We start from the raw sequence: 21,386 nt of genomic DNA, 5'->3' as shown, positions 1-21,386 counted from the left end.
AAATAAATAAATAAATAAATAAATAAATATTGTGTTGATACGCTGTGCTACGCCCAACTATATTCCCGCTTCCACTCTCATAGGGACACTTACTGTAGCACAACACGACGCATAAATTAAGATCTCTGCAGCTGCTGGTCAACGACGACTCCTGGATCCAAAGCGGAAGGAAAAGCGGAAGCGAAGACTTGACCGTGACTTGAAAGCTGAAGGAGATTTTAATATTAAGAAGAAATTCTCTGCTGTATGGCGTTGAAAATGAAGTTTCCATAGTGCTCGATTGGTACGTTTACACATCAGGTTTGCTTCTCTGATTCAATAATTACAGTGGCGCGAGTGACACAATCATTGTTTCCCTTTTCGTGATCGGCTCAAAGTTTATTCGACACTTGTTTTGCGAGCTTTCTACCCTTTCGGTTTACAGACTGACAAATTCAGAATTATTATTTGAAATCGTTGTCTTGAATTTTCTAAGGAAATTGAAAATTACAATAGTTGCTGACGAGCAGAAAGAAAAGTCGAAATAGCGTTGTAATACAGCCTCGCCGAAGGCTTTGATTACAAATATATTTTTTTCCAGGCAACAGCGAGAGGTCCCACAGCGGAATGGAGTCTGCTCAGGGAAACTGTCCCAGTGAGGCTATCGATACCGAGGAATTAGTAAGCACAGTTAGGACAATGCTCATTCATTCCATAGCGCTTAATAACCCTGTGGGGTTTACCATGGCTCTCGAAGCTTTGGAAGAACTCAAGGTTGGCCTCAGTTGGAGTTTTCTATCTAAGTCCATGGTATATGGTGGCGATGACTGGAACACCCCCCTCACTCTGGGTGCAAAATTGGGTCGTGCAAGTATGGTAACCTCTTTGCTTCGAAAAGGTGCTGATCCAAACTTCTTTTCCAATTGTGAAGATAGGAGATCATCTGGGCGGACAGCTCTGCACGAGGCGTGTAAATCGGGACGTCTTCAAGTTGTTGACTGTCTCCTAACGCATGGATGTGATGTAAACGTCTCCGACAAAAGAGGCTGGACGCCAATTTACGGTGCAATTTGTCACGGTAAAACTGATGTTGCTTTAAAACTTCTTGACAATGGAGCAGATCCCAGAAAAAGCTTTTCTGTATCTTCATCAGATGTGAAAAATCTAAAAGTTACTGGAAGGTCATTCCTTATGTTTTCTTCCAACCCTTATAAGCTGGAGACAGTCACTCCATCGTTGTTTACGTGGAATGGCCTTTCTTTTGCTTCCACTTGTCATCAGCCGCAATTCGTGTCTAAGCTGATTGAAGAGTACTTTCATGGAGACGCAGATTGCCAAAGTCCATTTGGAAGAACTGCTCTGCACGAAGCTGTAACCCTACCAGAGGATTTGAATCTGAACGACGAAATCATCGTTCAAAACCGACAAGAAACTTTGAAAATCTTACTAAACGCAGGAATTAATCCTAACATTGCAGATCACTTGGGGAAAACGGCATTGCATCTTTTCTTTGACCACGTAAATTTAGCCAAAGTTGTTGTGAAGAGGTACTCCAAGATTGTTCCCGACACAATTCGCCTACTGCATGATTACGGTGCTGATTTGAACGCGGCGGACTTTAAAGGAAGAACCGTAACGCATCAAGCTGCTGCCTTTGGTGACGTCGAGACAATGCAAATCCTGTTAGAACTTGGCGTGGTCGTTGCAAGTCTGGACAATGACAGAAACACGCCAGCTCATATTGCAGCTTACCATGGTAATTTTGAGGTGCTGCAATGCTTGTTGCATTGCGTTCCACACACAGAGTTCGCAAACCGTGACGGAGACACCGTGTTGCATGTCGCAATAATGACGAATGGCAATGAAGATGAGCTGGTGAAAATCGTTCAAACATTGCAGAGAGAGCCTGGCGCAGATAAGGTTCCGACGAACGTTTATGGAGAAACAGCATTTGACCTGGCCATAACGTTTAAGTTGGAAAAACTTTCTCGCCTACTTGCTGGCCAAGCCAATAAGTCGGATTGGACGCCCGGTGGACCAAGGAAGGTAGAAGTCCAACGGATTAGGGATGTGAAGGACAATGGTGACATCCATGGGGAAGCCGACACCAGAATTAGTGACACCGGTGCAAGGATCTTTGACGAAGGATGTGACGGGAAGATCAAATCAGGTCATGGAAGTGATTCTGATGAGGGTGGTGACAACGCTGGAGTTCCAGAATTATTGGTAGAGGACGACACGGATGTGAATGAGTATTTGTTGAAACTGTGTCGCGAGTATCGCGTGAGAAGTTTTCACATGGAAGGAGACGGGAAATGCCACGAGAGATGCACTGTGGCAAAACAGACATTGGACTTTGTCGACGAAATTTTGAAACTAATTGTGGAAGACGACAAAAGGTTTTGCTGTGAAATTTTACGAACTGGAAGCGCTTTTGAAGGCTACAGGATTGGAAAGCCAGACGAATTCGACTACATGTGTGAACTGAAGTCTCTGTCAGATGGCAGATGTGAAATTCTTGAAACTGAAGAACCGGGGTTTGTCCGTGTTCGAGTGAAGGAAGCCTGTAGAGAAGAATGGAAGTTGTTTCTGTCCGAAGAAGGGTTTCTCGACGCCGTGAAACTCAAATGTTTTTTGGCAAAAGCGTTGTACGCGAAATGTTGTGCGCCTGCCTCAATCCATAAAGCCTGGAACCTAAGTTTTAACACAACAAGCTATGATTCATGTTTGTTTTGCCACCCTGTGATTAGCACAAGCAAGGCAGGAATAAAGATGACTTTGTATTGGAGAGGCACTATTTACAAATTCTTGCCAATTGACATCGATATTACACCTGCAATCCATTTTGGCAGTTGGCCCAAGTCCGCCAAAGTCCCCCCGTCCCACGTCCTGAAAGACTGTGCAGGGTTTGGATACCACGTTGTTCCTAAGTCTGAAGGAGGAGACTCGCTGTTGTGGAGATTGTCGTTTTCCATCGCTGAACTGAAAATATTACAGAATGTAAGTCCAGTTCAGGGAGCTTGTTACACTGCTCTTAAAATAATCAAAGGGCAAACCGCGTTACCAAAACGCTCACAGCTTTTTTCACACCTTGGCTACCTCCATACTTACGTCCTGAAGATGAAATTCTTCGAGGAACTTGAGCGTTGCCATGATACAGATTTGTGGCTCGAAAATAAGCTGACAGACCGGATCTGTTCCGTGTTGGATTCTACGGCCAACCTTTTGAGCCAGAAACGACCTTCCCAGGTAGAATCATACTTCCTTCCGGGTCACAGTGTGATTCGCCAGGCAGACAAACATTTCAGCAAGTTTGTGGCAGCATCTATTAAAACCTCTCTTCGGAGGGTGGTACGACTGTTGCGAAAAGAAGACGAGTCATCGCCGGAAAATGTTGAAGACGATGGCTTTTTCACAATGTATTTTGATCAGTCAGATTCCACTGATTCTGAATCAGGCGATGATAGTACTTTGATTTTTCATGATCCTAGCACAGTTTAAAACTACTTATAGAGCATTAGAGGAGATGTATTGAATTAGTGTTTTGTGCTGTCACTTTTTTTGAATCAGACGACGGGGAAGCCATGACTTTTAAGTTTATTGTACCGAAAGGACACAAGGATATATTTAGATTTTCTTCCTTTCCAAGGACAATAGCTGAATGGAACAAACTCCCGAAAGAAACTGTTACCAGTCAATCTCTCTCTATTTTTAAAAGCAAACTTTGTTAGGTTAATTTTAATCGCAATTTTTATTAATTTAATTTTTAGTTTTAGTTTTTATTATATATAATGTTTCAGAGCTGGCATGATGTCCTCTCGGGATGTTGCCGACGTAATAATAATAGATTTACATTGAGATTTAGATTTAGAAATAGCTTTTGGACTTTTGTAGTGCAATATGTACCATCGCGATGCGTATGACCAGCATAAAGTAAGTTGGCTCGCATAACCGCGATACGTGTCTACATGTAGTGGAAAACAACATGATAACGAAAGTATTCTTATATTTTGTTTCTTGTTCAATAAAATGATAACCGTTTCTTCTAAATAGTGTAGACAGTGGGAATGAGTGAGAAAGCAACATGATGGCAGCAAAGTAAGCTTATTTTTGACTGAAATTGGTGTCAAGTAGGCACCGCCTACCACCTCTCGTAACAGGCGAGAGCGCCTGCAAATTAATCTACGTTTTTTCGGTAAACTATCTTCAACGTGAACTTTGAGTGCTGTATGCTAGTATCTAAAACAACCATTAAAAAGACATTACTTACTTACTAAAATTTCTTCGGCTGACATGATCACCACGCTGAACGAAATGTCGAGACATGTTGACTAAATTCCAAACTTTATCCAAAAAAAAAAAAGATACAATTCGCCATATATACCAGTTACGTAACGTTGTCCAGTGTATACCTTGCAATATTCCACGAGTCACTTGTATTTTGTCGAGATACACCCGAGCCTTTAGGCGGATATGTGTACCAAGAAAATAAAAGTGACAAACGGGATATTTCAAGGTATACCACGAGAGAGTGTTGCCTAACTATTTTATACCATGCCATAGAAAATACAGTGGCCAACACAATTAATGCGACATACGCGTGGCGCATGATGGGAAGGTTGGATGTAATACCGTCGAATATACAACGGCTTTGCTGCTCTTTGATTGGCTGTTTTTTCAATGGCATGGTATAAATAATTATCTTCAACGCCAAGTTGAACCCTTGCTCGAGCATGTGCGAAAAAAATTCCGTAGGAAGATTGAAGAACAATAAAGAAAAAACTGACATTTCATTGACCATGATCCTTACCGTCCTTATCGTGTTCATTTGTTCAAGTGTTGTTCATCACGACGAGAAACCGCGGGAAAACACACGGGTGTTCTACATTGTGTGTCACTCATCCTTTCACCAACCGTTGTGATCGCCCAGATGAAGACTAGCTGTGAGGAAACGAAACGTTACGATCTTGACCTGCGTAGCAGACGTTTAGTTTCCTTTTTCAAAGCGAGACGAGCGCGCCTCCCACGCAGGCTATAGCGATCTACATCACAGCGTTCTTCCATTCATGACGTTACGGCATCCGTCTTCACTTTTCCAAACAATGATTTTTTTCTTTTTCGTGAGTACGTTCTTATGACAAACCACGCGTATACTGCGCATTGAGCAACTTTGTTGCCCGAGAGGGGGATTGCCAAATAAAAAGACAGGGGCGCTCGTCCGAAATTTTGAAAAGAACCCCTAAGAGGTATCAAGATCCTTTCTTGTGGGCGTGGCTTGAAATGTTTGTCATCCCTAAGAGGTACCAATTCTAAAACAACACATTATCTCCTGTCATATTTTCTCGGCTCAATACCCTAAAGGGTACTGCAAATGTTCCCACTGTGGACTTTTTTTATGGCGGTACACCATAAGCAGGGTTCGTACCCTTTTTCATAAACAAATTTCCAGGACATTTCCAGGACATTTCCAGGACTCAGATTGATTTTTCCAGGACTCTAAAATTCACATTAACCCCTTCACTCCCAAGATCTTAACGTTAATTCTCCTTACTGTCTGCCATGCATTTCATATTTCTTTGCTAGAGTTCAACAGATTTCCAGAACTTTCCAGGACCAGTAGCCCTTTTCCAGGACTTTCCAGTCCTGGAAAATGCCACAATAAAATTCCAGGACTTTCCAGGTTTTTCAGGACCTGTACGAACCCTGCATAAGAGATACCAAAAGCGCTGTTTTAATCCCTAAAAAGAATGACAAGCAACCCCCTCCTTTTAATATGGGAGTTCCCCCCCCCCTCGGGGTTTGTTGGAGCTTAGATGGCCTTCAGGCAGTTTGAGTCAAACGTTTTTCTTCTCAGTGGAACATGTTCTGGTTTGAAACTGCTCACAAGTTTAACCTATTTTTTTCTTTAAATTTTAATCTGGTTAAGAAGAAAAGAAACTGTTGTAAAAACAAATTTAATCAACCCATTGAGTAAAAAAATAAAACAATTTTTATAACATAAGCCGTACTGAACATTAGACATTAAATAATGTTGCTGTTTTTAGCTCTGCTGTAATAAATTTAACATTTTTACATTGTACCAGGAAGAAAACAAACCCTCACATCCAGAATGTTTCTTTTCTATTGCAACTGAAATTGTAGCTGTGTGCTACCACTTGTATGTGCTTCTGGATGCTTTGAACAACGAGAAATCTCCTCAGGCTTTATTTATAAAACTCCTCAGAAACAAAGGAAGTTACTTTCTAATATTATTCTTTTATGATATAAACACTTGAAATATAATTTTCTCTGCTGACATATAAGCTATTACTGATGGTTAAATTACTACTAACTACAGAGCACATAATATCTCTTTTATTTCATAAAAATGAGTAGACACCAAGTCAGGTGGAAAACAAGTATCTACATCTTTACTTTGTCTGAGTACCATGCAGACTAACTCAAGAATGCTAATTCCTGGACTTCTTTTCATACAGTTCTTATACTTAATGGGCCATTTCTGAGTTGCCTTTGTCTCTGTGTCAAAATGAGTCTTCGTGCAAAACTGTTCATATGAAAATGAGCTCCACCTACAGGTTTATTTTCATGCAAATCAAACTCATTTTCAGAAGAATAGTTTAGCATGAAGACTCACTTTGACACAGAGGCACAAGGTAACTTGGAAATGGCCTATCAAATCTACAAATCATTGATTCTGATTGGTTATTTGTTTGCTTATTTGTCACATAACTGGTGCGTGATTGAGTGGGTGTTCAATAACAGGCACCCAGTTATGTTTTGAAATTGAATGCCTCTAACAGGACACCCACCACTCGTGCCTCAATTTTGCGTACTTTATTGGCTTTCTCAATATTTCCCTACTGTTATTCAAAACTTATGGAAACTAACTTCTTCAGCCAAAAGAAGTTCTTAAAGACTCCTCAATCACAAAATTTGCAGTTGATACAGCTTATTAAAAATTGGACCTCAGAGAGTGATTGTGATTGTAATTTCAAATCAGCCTCACACTGCAAGCTAGTCAAATTTTGAAATGGCTTGCTTGATTACTTCGCGAATTGTGCTACTTTCAGTCCAATTCCTAATTATTAATAAAAGTAAGAAGGGGAATTTAGAAACATTGACTGAGACAATTTCCACCTGGTGAATTGTTTCTCAGTTCTCATGACATACTTGCTTGACTCGGTATTGCCTTTTTATGGAGATTTGTTTACAGTGCATGAAAAACTTGTGGTGCTTTTAAGACGTGTCATATTTACAAAGAGCAGCCTGGCAGAATTCCAGGCATACAAAGTTCATACAAGGTCTGAAGCAACTGTAGTAACCTAAATATGAAAGGTGTTTCTGTGAAGACTATCTGCTGGAAGATGGCCCTTCTCTTGGTGAATCAGGGTCAATCTGCATTCCTTGATGCTCCTCTCTGTCTGATGTGGTTGATGTGATGGTTAACAAGTCACTGAAGTCCATACCTGTACCTTCTTTTGCCTAAAAAGAAAATCAACGTTACATTATTGTTCCTGTGCCACTAAATGCTTTTCAACACCTTTCTGCTGGTTTTCTGAACTTTGAAGCAATCAAATAGCCAATCATTGCCCCAATTCTAATAAGTTTCCCAATTGCAACAAGCACTTGTCAGCCAGTATACCAATCTTACATTAGTTCCGAATTTTGCTGGTTTTAAATGAATATACGAAAGGAATTAAAAGTCTGGATACTTCAGAAGTGTTATGGTTACTGCTAAAATCAAACCACAAAACCACACAATATAAACTGTGAAACAAAAAAAGGGAAGAGAAAAAAAAAAGACCACAAAAAAAGAGAGAGAAGTGAAAAAAGAGAAGTCAAGTGAAAAAAGAAAAGAGAAGAGCAGAAAAGAGCAGACCAGGAAAGAAAAGAAAAGGAAAGGAAAGAAAAGCACCCTCACTTCTGGTTAGGGTGATCAGAAAAGGAGAAGCATGTTATGTGGTAGTGCACAAATTCAGTATTAATACTAAATGCTATAGTTATTGGTCAAACATTGCTGCTGCTGCTGCCCTACCCAGGATACCTTAACTTTGTCAGAATTCAATCTATGTGATTTTTCTCAGATAGAGAACCACACAAAATACTTACAGATTTATACTCTAAAAACATTTCTTTAAAGGCCATGAAGTCTGTAAAACTAAGTAACATGTCAAGAATGTCTCCTCCAATTTGGTCATGACGATTTCTGAAAACAGAGAAGGATGTTCTGAACATTCTTAAAGGTAAGATTTGAGATATAGTTAACTTTAACCTTAAAGTTCAAAAGCTTTTTAATTCTGTCAAAAGCAAATTATAATTTACATATCTTAAGTCTTTTCTAGCTAAATTAGCAAACATTGTAAATTCTTCCTTCATCTCTCCTGTTCTACAATTAGACATAACAAGGCTGGAGACTAACTGAAAAACCTAACAGTTCATTTAGCCTCCAGTCTTATTGACAACAAATGATTAGAACAGACTATTCCTTAATTTGAACTGACTGTCCTGAATTTAGATATACTGTAACTGTAACAGTATTTGTAATGAGAAATAAAGATTTGTTGTTGTTGTTCATTCCTATATGGCTGGCTACTTACTCTAAACTTTTTGTAAAGTCTTCCATGGAGAAGCCAGAAATTCTTTTCTTAAGCTCCTCCTGAATGTAATTTTCCAACAAGGCAACCTAAGGAGCAAATATCATCAAACTCTAACAGTCAGAAATAACAAAGTCATATTATATAGTGGCTGATATAACGTCTTTAGGATCTTCACTGTAACATGGTAACTTAAACTATATCACTCTGGCTGATTAAGCCGTCCTAACCATTACATTTTCCCCTTCCCATTATGCTTTATACTCCTGTGTGGAGAGAGTAAGAGTAAGAGTATTTAAAGTGTTTTGCCAAGGAACAAAACACTTTCCCACAAGTGCTCAAACCTGGACTGAATTACTAATCTGAACAACTTACATATTCCTTGAATATATCCATGTATATTAACTTATTTTCCTCTTCATCTGTAAAGTGGTGGTAATACTTTTCTTTGAAGTCATGTTGTATTGTCTGAAATCTTTCCTCTAGGATAGAGAACATAATTTTAACAGGGTCTACAATTTATTCTTCTTCTCGTACCTCATGAGCCTTGCAAGATCCTTACAATAATGACAACAACCTAGTGAAAGGGATTGCTTTCTCAAACTCATTTAATGATTCATCAAGTTTAAACTGTAAAGGAAATCACGATGGTGATCGTGTTTGGATATCTGATCTTAAGGAGGCTGGCAACAGTTTCCAGCAACTGCCTGACAGGTATACGTCGGAGGATGAATACTATAACTGTTTAACAAGTGATGCCACAATTATAATGGTATCACGCAAATGTCCAATCATTGGCAAACAAGTTGCGCTCATCCTTTTTACATTACAAGTTACCATAGCAACAATACAGCCTGTTAAAACACCCTTAATTTTACCTTTAAGGACTTATAACTTAATAATTGCTTAATATGAATTTTGCAGGACATATACCCATAATGATATCCTCGATGTGACCCACAGTTGTGTCAAACTTTTTATCAGCTCTACTGGACCTGACATTTAATCAACAAGACACTGTTAGAGATGTCCATATAACAACTCATCTTTCTGCTTAGCAGTTTATCAAGTAGTTGCCTTTAAATCCTGAAGATAAACCTCTCTAGGGAACGGGCTACCAAGTCTTTCACTGCCAGCTGAGCTGAAAACACACTCGAGAAAAATTTAAACAAATGCCGATCTCCATTTGAAAAGATGTATTGTGAAAAGAGGAATCAGGATACAGTTTTTCAGAGCATGTTTTATTTTACATAATTTTAGTGTCTTTGTAAATTACACCAAAATAAAACTTTATTTCCTTTTTCATATGACGCGTAGCGTACAGCTAAAAAATTTGATAAGCTCAAGACGAAAACAGAATAGTTGACTTTCTTGTTTTTAAAGATTTATAGTGGGAATTTATCGGTCTCCCTCTGAACCAAAAATATTTTTTACGTCCTTGAAAGCGTCAAAAGTTTCCATAAAATATAAACTACATCATTGTAGTCAAAAGGATTCGGCACGAATTCAATTAATTTGCTAATAAGAAGTGCAAGTTAGAAATGATTACCTTCCAACAGCCAAATCTTCGTCTATATCAAGATCCGTAAAAGCTAGAAGGTAGAAAAAAAACGTGTACAAATGTAAGGAGAACAACAAATGGTAAACGACTCTATTTCAAACCTTACCCGCCATATTGGAAAAACAGTCACCATGGTGCTAACCGCTGGCTTATTGCTTTCTCACTCCAGTAAACAAACGTAAACAAATGAGCAAATGACAAATATCAACTCAGATCAACTCCACACAAGTCCAAAGAAACCTTGTTACCTGTCTCCTATAATACGTATCAATATTCTTTTTAATAATTTGAAACCTGCTGGTCAAATTTCAATATAGGGTTTTTCAGAAACATTTTCAAGCGATAACACATTTTATGGTAAGAAAAACAAGGCTACGGTTGATACTTCTTATATAAAGCCCTTTGTCCAAAGGCGCCAGGTGGGAGACTTTGCGGGGGACCTGGCGTCACGGTTCCAACCTCTCTCGACCTTTCTTCTCGGAGTCAAAGATGGCGGCTGTTGCTTCGGAAAGCGAACAAGTGGTTGATCAAGCTAACGAAAATATTTTAGCCGAGGAAAAGCCTGTAGATGACAAGTTAACTGAAGAAAAGCCTAAAGAAGGAGGTAAGTTGTCCCAATGACGAGGTTTTGTCGAAAGCGGTGATCTACAGCAATTTTCCGGCCGTGTGTGGGAAAGTGTTCACGTAACACGTGGTTTATACTCAAATACTTTTCCTTTTAGCGATCGTCCGAAGTTTCATCAAGACTTGTTGGTTTCTATGTAAGGAAAGTGTCAAACTCTGGAAGATGTTATGGAAAGTCTCAAAAATCTCCCTTTTACAGCACGATTTCGGATAATTTTTGCCGCCAAAAGTTATATGTTTGCATGAACCTACAATGCAACGATGCCGAACTTTTTGTCAGCAGATCGAAGATCTCTTCCTCTTCTACAAAACATTCACAATTTTGTTCTTTGGTTACTCTGTTTGATTCTGTTGATATTCTTCTTGTAAACTAAAATTATTACAGATTTTATCACAACAATCTTTTCATTCTGGTTAAGTCTGGAGTTTGACATGTTGACACTTGCCTTCAAAATCAATTTTGACTGTGGCTATTTAGGAAATGGACTGTGTATTACTACACTATATTTCAATCTGCAGTAGACGTTGCAGGTTGCCAAGTGATTTCCAAGATTTCCAAGGTTTCCTCCAGCATTCCAATAACCTTAGGTTAATTATTCAGCCAACACGTCTCTAAAATAAAAAAAAAAAAATAATAATAACTTCATTTATGTGTCAAGAAGTTTAATTTGCTAAATTTTAGCACAGCTGCTAATTGGGGACACCTAAACGAGTTAGCATTATAAAAACTAATTACATTATAATGAGTATTATAATAAAACTAAATGTACATAAATATAAGTACACTCACCTTCTATTTTTCCCTGCAAGGAAGACAGACATATTCTGATAAATTGTACACTTATGATGTCATTTCTCAGATGACAATAATGTGGCTTCTCAGATAGCCCTATTGCTTCTGAATCTTTGTTTGTGTGCAACTATGAAACTGAGAGTTTTCAAGCAGAAAGTGACAAATATATAAAGGGACATGTCAGTTTCTTGGGGGCTATTCATCTTGTTTTATCGGGTCATTGCATTCAGTTTACATCACAAGTTTGAGCATGTGAAATATCTTGACCATTTTATAAAGGGAATACACAATGTTGTTAGCTTGCTCCTCATGCATCCCACTCTTTTCAGTCTTTAGCCCATATATACAGTAGTTTGGTGCTGGCTAGTAGGTGATATTTTACTTCATGTGCACTACAGGGAACCATTTATAAGTTACATTAATTTTGTTGTTGAGGAATAAAAGTTGCCCAATAAAATTTTACTCCTGTGTTTCGTTTAGAGAAAAAAGATGAACCTGACGATGAATCCAAAGGTGAAACTAAAGATGAACCTGCAGCAGAACCTGACAAGGTATTTATCACATAACAATTCCTCAAGGATTTTCCTTAAATAGATAGATTGTTCGTGTCCTTGAGATGTAGACTCCCAAAGACCATTTTTAAGTGTCTCAAGGGAAAAATGACAGTGTGTCGGCACATAAAAATATTACTATATTATAAAAAATATTACTATATTATTATTATTATACTTCATGAATTGGGACAACGATGGTTCGAGTTTTCATTAAGTTTTGATTCACCTATAGCCTTGATCTTCACACAATCATGTAACATAAACTTGTTACTTTATGAGCGAATGATATCAACTACAGGTAAGGTCACTCATAACATAAAGGGCCCATTAAGCATGTTCAGGTGCTACAGGTTATGGCCCATGTTGACTATCCTGATGGTGACTGAATGTAAAATTTTTGAGTTTAGTAAGCATAGAAAGGGAAATAATCAAAACTTTACTTTCATTTCCTTTCTCAAGATATTTAAATAAAGTTAAATACTAAATCCTATGTTGAAGAGTAGGTTGTTCCATGGTTCGTTGATGGACTATACGATTGTTGAGGAACAGCGATGTACTTTGAGCTACAGAAACTGGGAAAAGCTTTGTTGGTTTGGGCATCTTTGTCATGATGTGGACTTGTTTTGATTTGTGAGAAAAAAAAAGTGTCATAACTAATGGTTTGCAACATAATTGAATCAAATGATCTTTCAGAGCGTGAATGGCGACAATAAACATGCAGAAGAAAAACCAGCTGACAATGAGGAGGGTTTGGGTGACAAGGTGGCAAAACACTACAATGAACATCCAGAAGGCAGCAAGGAGAGCCGAAAGGAAAGTCCCATATTTTATTTAAGAAATTTTAACAACTGGGTGAAGAGCATAATTATTGGTGACTGTCTGGAAAAAATCAAGAGGTAAGGCATGTCTAGCTTTTAGAAAAGAGATCATGGTTAGTTTACATGAGGGGACTTGTTCCCTTGACTCTCCTCTTGTGAGCTACACCTTATGACTAGTCCTGTTTCCAGAATTTCTTGGAAAGATTCACCTGTGGACAAGTCCTCTCATGAGTCCAACGTAAATTATTACGCTGTATTTTTTATTACATATCTTTTTTTATGGCCCCAACCTGAGCTATAATGGTAAAAAATTGTTTTTTTTTTACTACTGTTTGGTATGTTGTAATCCTTCCAGGGCAAGTGCAAAGGACATAGCTGTACTTGATCTCTGTTGTGGGAAAGGTGGAGACCTTCTTAAATGGCAGAGGGGAAGGATAAAGAAACTTGTGTGTGCAGGTAAGGTTTCATAGAACATATAGTTATGATATCTTTAAGTTTTTGTTTCTTAATAACTACTGTGACAAATTGTTAGAGCATCTGAAAGAGTGAAATGTGTAGTTCTCAGAAAATATCTATACCTCTCCCATGGAAGGGATTTTTTTCTAGGATCCCCTCACCCACCCTTTTAGAAATTCTAGTAATATTGAATATGCTTTGAACATATATTTCTCTAAATATTTTGGTCTTACAGAACCCCTCACCCCCAGGAAATTTCAGTTCTTTCTGTGGGGGGAGTATGGATATTTTCTGGAACTGCACAATATAATGTTACCCACGAGACAGTAGTTTATTTTTTGTATTATTTATAAGTAGATTGCATTTAAGGGACAGTGACAGAGTTAATGTCTATGCATACATGTATGCCTTTCCTGTAACTATCTGGTTGCTAATTTTGATTAATAAACCTTTGCATGCAAAGATCTGCATGATTATGTTTTCTTTGTGTTCTTTTCTTACAGATATTGCCAAAGTTTCTGTGGAACAGTGTGAGGAGCGCTATAAAGAACTTAAAAAGACACATGAGACCAGGCGTTATCGGGACCCTCTCTTTCAACCTGAATTTATTACCGCTGATTGCAGCAAGGTAATTTACTTACTAGCATTCTTTACACATGTCTAGAGAGTCTGTTAATGATCCACAAGAAAGGCTGGCAAATGGTCTCTAGAAAATTTTGGGCCTTGGGAAATTTTGATCCGATTTCAAAATCTCATAAGCTTCTGAGATGAGTCACAAAGTCTCCGTTTGGTGTGTTTCTTTCATCTTGGAATCTAAAATCAGTTTAGCCATAGTCTTGAATTCTCAAACAAAGGTCTTGCGGTCTTGGCAAGTCTTGGATTTTACCATTTGTTACCCTTACAAGACGCTATGTAGCTGGTGCTTCACATTGTTTCCTAAACATTAAAGAATCGTTATTAATTCCATACAATGTATTGCAGGTTGTAGCCCAGTGTTTTGTTGGGTTGCCTTTTTGTAATAAATGGCTAGGTTCTCCTTCCAAATTGCTAAATTGCTTTCTCTTTTGTAACACAAGGAAAGTTTAATGTTAATCACATAACAGTCACCAAGGCCCTTATTCTGTGCACTTCATCAATTTGCTGATGCCCAATTTTCCACATTTTGTCCATGTGAATATTCAGCATACTGTGCTTTAAGTGCCCTCTGCAAATGCACAACATGAACCAAATCCTGTACAGTAATTGGCTAACTGAGTGGGCAAGCTTGCTCAAGATTACCTATTGTAGATAACAGTACTATATCTGAGATATCTTAAGTTTTTTAGTTGACCAAGCTTGTTTGGTCAAGATGGTGGTCCATGAACACACACACACACAAAAGAATTGGGCCAAATTCAGCTGCTGTGACCAGAAAAGCAAATCTTGGTCAATATCATAATATAAATTTAATTTAAAATTTCTAATTTTACAAATTTACAGGAACGGCTGCTAGACCTATACCAAGATAAAGAAATCCAGTTTGACCTAACAAGCTGCCAGTTTTCTTTTCATTATTCATTCGAGAGTTTTGAGCAGGCTGACATGATGCTGAAGAATGCTTGTGAGAGACTTAAAGTAGGAGGCTTTTTCATAGGAACAACACCCAATGGATATGAATTAGTGTAAGTATCTCAACACCCTCAGGGTTTTCTGTGAGTTTTTTAGTTGGTGCACTTGTGTACATACACTGTATACTTTGTGAACTGTTCCTGTTGTTTTTGCACATTTTTGCACATGGACCTAGGGTTACAAACAGAAAAGAAAAGAGGAATGATAACTTCAAGTGATATCTCTTGCTTTTAGTACCCCAGTAACAGAGCAAATTAAATTGTATGATTGCATCATAGCTTTATTGCACAACAAACACCACTTTTGCACCTTTAGATCTTATTTTTTGATTTTTTTTTTTTCACATCTTTTTTCTTTTTATGCACTTTTTGGTGAGTCCAAAGACCTAACTAATATTTTTTTAGACAGATTTTTTTCATTGCCTTACATTTTGTATTGAACAGTAATGATGACCATAAACCACAACACACACTCAAGAAAAATATCAACTGGTTTATTGGATATACAATATAATCCACTATTTGATATAGTGACAGGTTCATTTCCTTTCAGACAAAGAGTTCAAGATTTGTGTTATTTAGCCTCATTTTTTATCTGTTTTAGTCGTCGATTAGAAAAGTCTGAAGATCTGTCCTTTGGAAATGACGTGTATAGAGTGACATTTGAGAAAAAAGATGACTACCCTTTATTTGGCTGCAAGTATGATTTTCATCTTGAAGGAGTGGTTGATTGCCCAGAGTTCCTGGTCTACTTTCCCCTGCTTGAAAAGTATGTGTTAAACAATAAGTGATTTGCATGATGGCCTCTTTTGACTACAACTACCAGAATACTTCACCTTTTCTTTTTCTTGTGCAAATTACTTATATAATATTGTAATTATTGTTATCTACTTTTGAATCAATGCTACATAACTATAATTTAAAAAATAAAGCTAAAATAAAGGAGAAACAAAATAAATTCCTGTAGTTGTAGTCAGATGAGCTTACTGTATACTTAAGGTGCAATTACTGTGATCAGATAAATGCTGTTAATAAATTGTTGTTCATGTGAAGACAATATGTTCCACACAGATGCATCACACAAACAAAACCAGATACGTAATGCACAAAATTATGCAATACATTATTTTATAGTTTTCTGTAATGAGAGGAATGCATGAAAAAGAGGTATCTTTTCAGTGATAACAAAGCTTTACATTTTTAGTTTGTCTAGCCACATAAGCACCGAAACTCTGCAACTTTGAACTTAAGCCAGTTTAAACCTGTTTCCTTTTAAATTTGGCACACAGGCAAACCCTATTTAAGAAATGGAAAACATGTGTTTTAATCAAGTTATAGAAACATGAGTGGATGTTTTGGAGGGCTGAAAGTGGTAGCATGAGCCGACAGGCGAGTGTTTCCACATCTTTTTCGAGTTCTCCCAAACTTCCACGAGTGTTTCTATTAAACATTTAGATTATGAGCTCAAGATTTCTATTGCGTGATAGTGCATAGAAATTGAGAGTGAATAATCTAATTGTTTTAGTACAAATCTACTAATTGTTCAAGAATTTTTCTGAATCTTCTTCACAGACACTTTGGAAACACCAAGAAGTGGCTGTCATTTTGTTAACAAGGGCGCCCTGCTATGCCACTCACTATCTTTCACAGAATAGATAGTGAGTAGGGTAGCCAATCAGAGAACGGCTTTCGTGATAGAACGCTAGTAGATTTATACTAAAACTCAATAGAAACATAGAGAACATGTTTTCTATTTCTTTTAGAAAATTCTGTGACGAAAAAAAAGAAAACATCAGTTGTTTACTTTGATCATCAAAATGTAAATTCTCTTTGCAAGCGCCATCATTACGTCAACAGTTTGTGCTAGTTTTGTGTTTCTATCGAGTTATAGAAACACAATTTTAAACCAATCAGTATGCAAATTTTCTGTGGGCGATTTTCTTAATACTGTTACATGTATAATTGTTACAGGTAACGTATATCGTTATATTTTGTTTTAGAATGGCAGAAAAATATAACATGAAGCTACTATTCACAAAAACGTTTCATGACTTTTTCCGGGAGAAGACCAAGGAGTCAACTACACTTCTGTACAAGATGAAAGCACTGGAGGTATTACAATGCTAAACTATCGATCTTTCTTACATACGGAAAGTTCACCTGAAGTTGTGTTTATTCTAAGAGATATTAAGAAGGCAAGGCAGGTTTTTCCACAAAATCAACATTTTTTGTGAAATCGTATGGGCATAAAGAGCAAAATAACCAAATTTTGAATGGCTTGGAAAGGCGGGGTTTTCATTATTTTTGATATTTGAAGATTTGTAGAAATTTCCTCACAGTTACTGTGAACATTGACAGTTAGAACACTCTCAGACAGTTTCAAACAGGCCTTAGTATATGTACTACAATCACGGACAAAAGTCTTGGGATAAATTTGCACCTTTGGTACTTTTGCACACAAGCCAGACATGAATACAACTTCACCTGCCTAGCCTCTACCCCACCCCACATACATGTACAATGTTGAAAACTAGTACCTCTAATTTGTCCTGATTTTCAACATTGTAAATTGGGTGAGGAGGCCAAGGGAGCAGCACTTGTTTTTAAAAGGATAGCAGTTCTTTTTTCAAACTTCAGTTGTAAAACACAGATAATTTGATTGTTTCCTTACATAAGTGTCCCAAGGACGTTTGTCCATGATTGTAGAATTATGGTTCAAATTAATCTGCTGTTTGCCTCTTTATCAAGACCTACCCTCCACGCCAAGAGGGTGACTGCTTAGTGTCATCTGCAGAGGATGCATATACACATGCCAAAGACTTTCTTGAAGGAATTCAGTTGAATCAAGATAAATCTTCATCAACAAGCAAATATAGAGATCACAGAGAAAAAAACCTCAAACATGTGGTGAGTAGTTCATTTGTTTAAGATAATTAGATATGAAGAGATTCTCGACAATTGACAATGTTTTGTGTAAAATTTGGGTAAAAGTGAGGAACAACTCCCCAAACAACTTGTGTCAGACTGTTGGCTGACTCTCTGCTACATGTATTTGCCAGTATTGTATGAATTGTATATTGACTTAAATTTATTTTTGTTTGGCTTCAAAGTTTCAAAACAGTTTGATTTTGCCTTCCCTTTTGTTCAGGTTACAATTTACAACCATGACTACATGTACAAGACGATAAATCAAACTGGTTTGAAAAATTTTAAATACTACGCACCTGTGTACATGTACAACAAAACAAAAGAAAACTGTCATGACTTACTGTATCAATGAAATCTGGTAAAGAAAATTGTACTGTAATCAAGTTCCCAGAACGATTGCTTTGGGATATTTTGTTTTACAGTGAATATTGTGGCTTAGAAGAGCATATAGAACTTACTAGGGAAATCTGGCAGGCGGTTCTGTTATTAAATGAATAAATTGACTAGCCATAGCTTGTATCGTTACTCAGGCTTTTAGCCAAAATTTGAAAAGTGGCTGTCCAAAATGTGCGATAGGGCCTGCTCAAATGAGCAATTTACAAGGCAACATAATTATGAAAAATAAAATAATTTTCTTAAGAAAGTGGCTATCCACAGGACGCCTGGGCACCCATCTGGCTAAAAGCGTGCTGTTACAAACTGATTCAATAAATCTAGTACACATTGCTGATGCATGTTTGTAGTTATGCTGTTGTATGGTTGCAATTAACAATGTTAATTATATTTTGTTAACAGGGGACAATGTCAAAGGCTGAGTGGGAGGCTGTTGGTAAGTGAAAGATTTTCAGATGTTTTGGCCTCAGTAACAAATAATGATGAGTAATTTACAGGACTTCTACCGTCTTTATGTCTAGTAGCTGCATATCTGTTCTATAAATGATCAGAATGTTGCCTCTTGCAAAGTTCATTAAAGGCTATTTAGCTTTATCATAATTTATATTCATTCTTGTTTGTTGGTGGCCATTTAGTCCAAAATCAGCTTCCAGCAGATGCAATAAAAATAACATAAACACTTCATTGATTTGCTATTAAAGAAAAAAAAAACCATTGTATGGACAGTTGTTAAAGCCAAAGTTGTTAAATTCTGAGAGTGGTTCTGGACAAAGCTGTTGGTCACTAACATTTTTAGCAGGAGGGCAACTGGTTTTCCACAGGCGGTCAAAACGTTTTGAACTGAAAAACTTTCCTCTAGAGAAAAGAAAAACTTTCCTTTAGACGGTCCAACCAGATGGGCAAAACTGTCCTCACAACCAGTCAATTTTCCCAGTGCTAGGCCCTTAATGAAACACCTGTGGTAGCCACTAGGTCTTCAACTTTTCAACAGTGACAACCTCTGTGGATTTTGTGATTGAAATGTTTCAAGTTGAGGTTCTTTTTGTTTGCTTTAGGGATGTATCTGGCATTTGTGTTTGTCAAGATCGATCCAGAAGCAGAGAGAAAGAAGCTTGAGGAGGCAGAGAGAAGGGCGAAGGAAAGAGCCGAGCGAGAGAAGGAGAGAGAGGAGAGAGCTAAAGCTGAACAAGAGAAAGCTGAGAAAGCTAAGGCTGAACAAGAGAAAGAAGAAAAGGCACGAGCCGAACAGGAGAAAGAAGAAACAACAGAAGAAAAACCACAGGAAGAAATGGAAGCAGAACCCACAGAGGTGGCAGAAGAAAGCACTCAGGTTCAATCAAGGAAAAGAAAACACGAGGATGATGCTGCAACAGCTGAAGATGAGGATGAGGATGAGGATGATGATGGTGAACCAGCTGCAAAGAAGCAAGAAGCTGATGATGGAACCTCTGGTTAAACATTGTTGCCCTTAGAGTTTGTGATGATAAGGAATGTAGAAAGAGTAGAGAGGGATTAGGGAGTAGTAAGGGGTGAGGTGGAGGTTAGGAATGTTATTCTTGCCTGTAGGACTATAGCTTTATTTTTCAATTCTCAAAAGCAACAACAACAACAACAACGTAACAATCTTTGCAGATAATTTACGTTTTTCTTTCAAAGGTATGGTACCTTAAATTTAAAATTTATTGCCCTTTACTTTTGCATGATTTTCTGGTGGCATGATGAAACTTTTTTAAAGAACTCAAAATATAGTGATGATAGAGGAACATGTAATAGCCTTTTAAAAAAGGAAGAGCATATCTTTACACTATGTCCATTCATTTTTCTTTCAATTGTACAATTTTTCTTGCCATTAACTGTCAAGGTTTTCGAGACTAAACCATACAATATTGCTACATGCTATTTTGTACAGAGTTGACTTCACTCAAGCTTTTACACCAGTGAGCTTCTCATTATCACCTTTCATAGATCTCCACCAGTAGCTCTGTAATGCTTGGAAGTAGTGTATTTTAAACAAGATACTGACTCTAAGTTTTAGAGCATGTTCTCTTGTTGTGTCTTGATCAGCTTCTAGAACAGGCATTTTTTGTTTTGTGGGAGGAGGGATTAGCTAGATTGGCTTGTTAGTGTCTCCGATGTATTATTGTGCCAAGCTCCCTGCCCTGCTGGCTGTTTTGTGGCTGGACAATATTACACACTGGAGAAATGGGTGCACCATTTACAAGTAGGAATATTTAAGAGAACAGTGAAGCGTTCTGTGAATGGACACCCAGAGGTGGATATCCCCTCATGGAAGTTAAAATGTAGTGTTTGCATGTGGCTGGGAAGTATTCACCTAATATACAGTGTCAGTTAGCAGAAGCTTGATGGTAAATTTTTTCAGAAAGTTATCTCTGAAATTATGCTTCAATCAGTCATTCAGATAATGACTTATTTCCCTGTACTTTATGCTGACTCTTTGAAAAGATGGTTTGCTTATTAATCATATTGTAAGCCAACAAAGATCTTGTCTCAGAAGTTCTTTCCTGAAGCATTTGGAATGAAAGTTACCCAGTCAAACTGCTGCTGCTGATGCTAAAAGTGAAAACTTCCTGTCCTTGCAGCTCAAAATCAATTAGATGAAGACCCAAAGGGCTCCTACTTTGTTATCTCTTCTGTTTGGTTCCAAAAGTATCAATACCCACCTGACAGCAGGTATTTGAAAATTCTGATGGAGAAGGGGTTCTCAACATGAATTTTTGATTTATGCAATGCATCAACGAGCCAAAGCAGACAATTAAACAATTTGTTATCGTAAAAAACAAATTGATGTCAGTTTTTCATGCACCTGTCTTGTCACTGACAATGAATTTTGTCATAACATAGTCAATTAGTCTGTGGATCCACTCGGCTATCGCCTTGTGGATTCACAGCTACTTTGACAATGTTATGCCAAAATTCATGATCAATAACACAACAGATGCATGAAAAACTGATGTCAATTTGTTCAAGGGAAAGTACAGTGGAACTCTGTTTCGATCTGATTGTCAATGGGCCACAAAAATTTAGCCGTGTGAAGGGGGTGGCCCTGTTAAAGGGGTTC

The 21,386-nt window shown here is 37.7% G+C and overlaps 3 protein-coding genes across 4 annotated transcripts; 2 read left to right on the top strand and 1 right to left on the bottom strand.

Annotated features, from left to right (window-relative positions):
- Positions 1 to 139: 139 nt before the first annotated feature.
- On the top strand, positions 140 to 4,349 carry LOC110065914 (uncharacterized). Of its 2 annotated transcripts, none has more exons than XM_020773098.2 (2): positions 140 to 283; positions 581 to 4,349. In XM_020773098.2, the coding sequence occupies exon 2, from the start codon at positions 607 to 609 to the stop codon at positions 3,478 to 3,480; it is 2,874 nt and encodes a 957-aa protein (XP_020628757.2). In that variant the 5' UTR covers positions 140 to 283; positions 581 to 606; the 3' UTR covers positions 3,481 to 4,349. The 2 variants fall into 2 exon arrangements, with proteins under 2 accessions (XP_020628757.2, XP_020628758.2); XM_020773099.2 differs by having other exon boundaries at positions 140 to 300.
- A 1,969-nt stretch (positions 4,350 to 6,318) lies between these two features.
- Positions 6,319 to 10,318, bottom strand: LOC110065892 (ADP-ribosylation factor-like protein 2-binding protein). The gene is made up of 7 exons (XM_020773062.2): positions 10,241 to 10,318; positions 10,123 to 10,165; positions 9,507 to 9,568; positions 8,949 to 9,055; positions 8,577 to 8,662; positions 8,089 to 8,185; positions 6,319 to 7,461 (listed from the first exon to the last, which is right to left on the bottom strand). The coding sequence occupies exons 1-7, from the start codon at positions 10,245 to 10,247 to the stop codon at positions 7,330 to 7,332; spliced, it is 534 nt and encodes a 177-aa protein (XP_020628721.2). The 5' UTR covers positions 10,248 to 10,318; the 3' UTR covers positions 6,319 to 7,329.
- A 256-nt stretch (positions 10,319 to 10,574) lies between these two features.
- Positions 10,575 to 20,341, top strand: LOC110065891 (mRNA cap guanine-N(7) methyltransferase-like). Its single transcript, XM_020773061.2, has 11 exons — positions 10,575 to 10,738; positions 12,032 to 12,102; positions 12,799 to 13,001; positions 13,279 to 13,379; positions 13,883 to 14,007; positions 14,859 to 15,040; positions 15,591 to 15,755; positions 16,987 to 17,098; positions 17,735 to 17,893; positions 18,710 to 18,743; positions 19,363 to 20,341. The coding sequence occupies exons 1-11, from the start codon at positions 10,624 to 10,626 to the stop codon at positions 19,761 to 19,763; spliced, it is 1,668 nt and encodes a 555-aa protein (XP_020628720.2). The 5' UTR covers positions 10,575 to 10,623; the 3' UTR covers positions 19,764 to 20,341.
- Positions 20,342 to 21,386: the final 1,045 nt, after the last annotated feature.

This window comes from Orbicella faveolata, unplaced genomic scaffold, assembly GCF_042242905.1.
Source record: "Orbicella faveolata isolate gen_17 unplaced genomic scaffold, um_ofav_v1 contig_3, whole genome shotgun sequence".
Lineage (NCBI taxonomy): Eukaryota > Metazoa > Cnidaria > Anthozoa > Scleractinia > Merulinidae > Orbicella > Orbicella faveolata.
This window is presented reverse-complemented; position numbering and strand designations above follow the sequence as displayed.

Bases quoted from the DNA above. Each gene is read 5' to 3' on its own strand.
- LOC110065914 (XM_020773098.2), top strand. From the start codon at position 607: ATGGAGTCTGCTCAGGGAAACTGTCCCAGTGAGGCTATCGATACCGAG.
- LOC110065891 (XM_020773061.2), top strand. From the start codon at position 10,624: ATGGCGGCTGTTGCTTCGGAAAGCGAACAAGTGGTTGATCAAGCTAAC. The intron at 10,739-12,031 runs GTAAGTTGTCCC...TGTTTCGTTTAG, and splicing joins AGAAAAGCCTAAAGAAGGAG to AGAAAAAAGATGAACCTGAC. The intron at 17,894-18,709 runs GTGAGTAGTTCA...TTTTGTTAACAG, and splicing joins AAAAAAACCTCAAACATGTG to GGGACAATGTCAAAGGCTGA.
- LOC110065892 (XM_020773062.2), bottom strand. The intron at 9,569-10,122 runs GTAATCATTTCT...ATTAAATGTCAG, and splicing joins GAAGATTTGGCTGTTGGAAG to GTCCAGTAGAGCTGATAAAA. The intron at 8,186-8,576 runs GTAAGTAGCCAG...CTCTGTTTTCAG, and splicing joins GACTTTACAAAAAGTTTAGA to AAATCGTCATGACCAAATTG.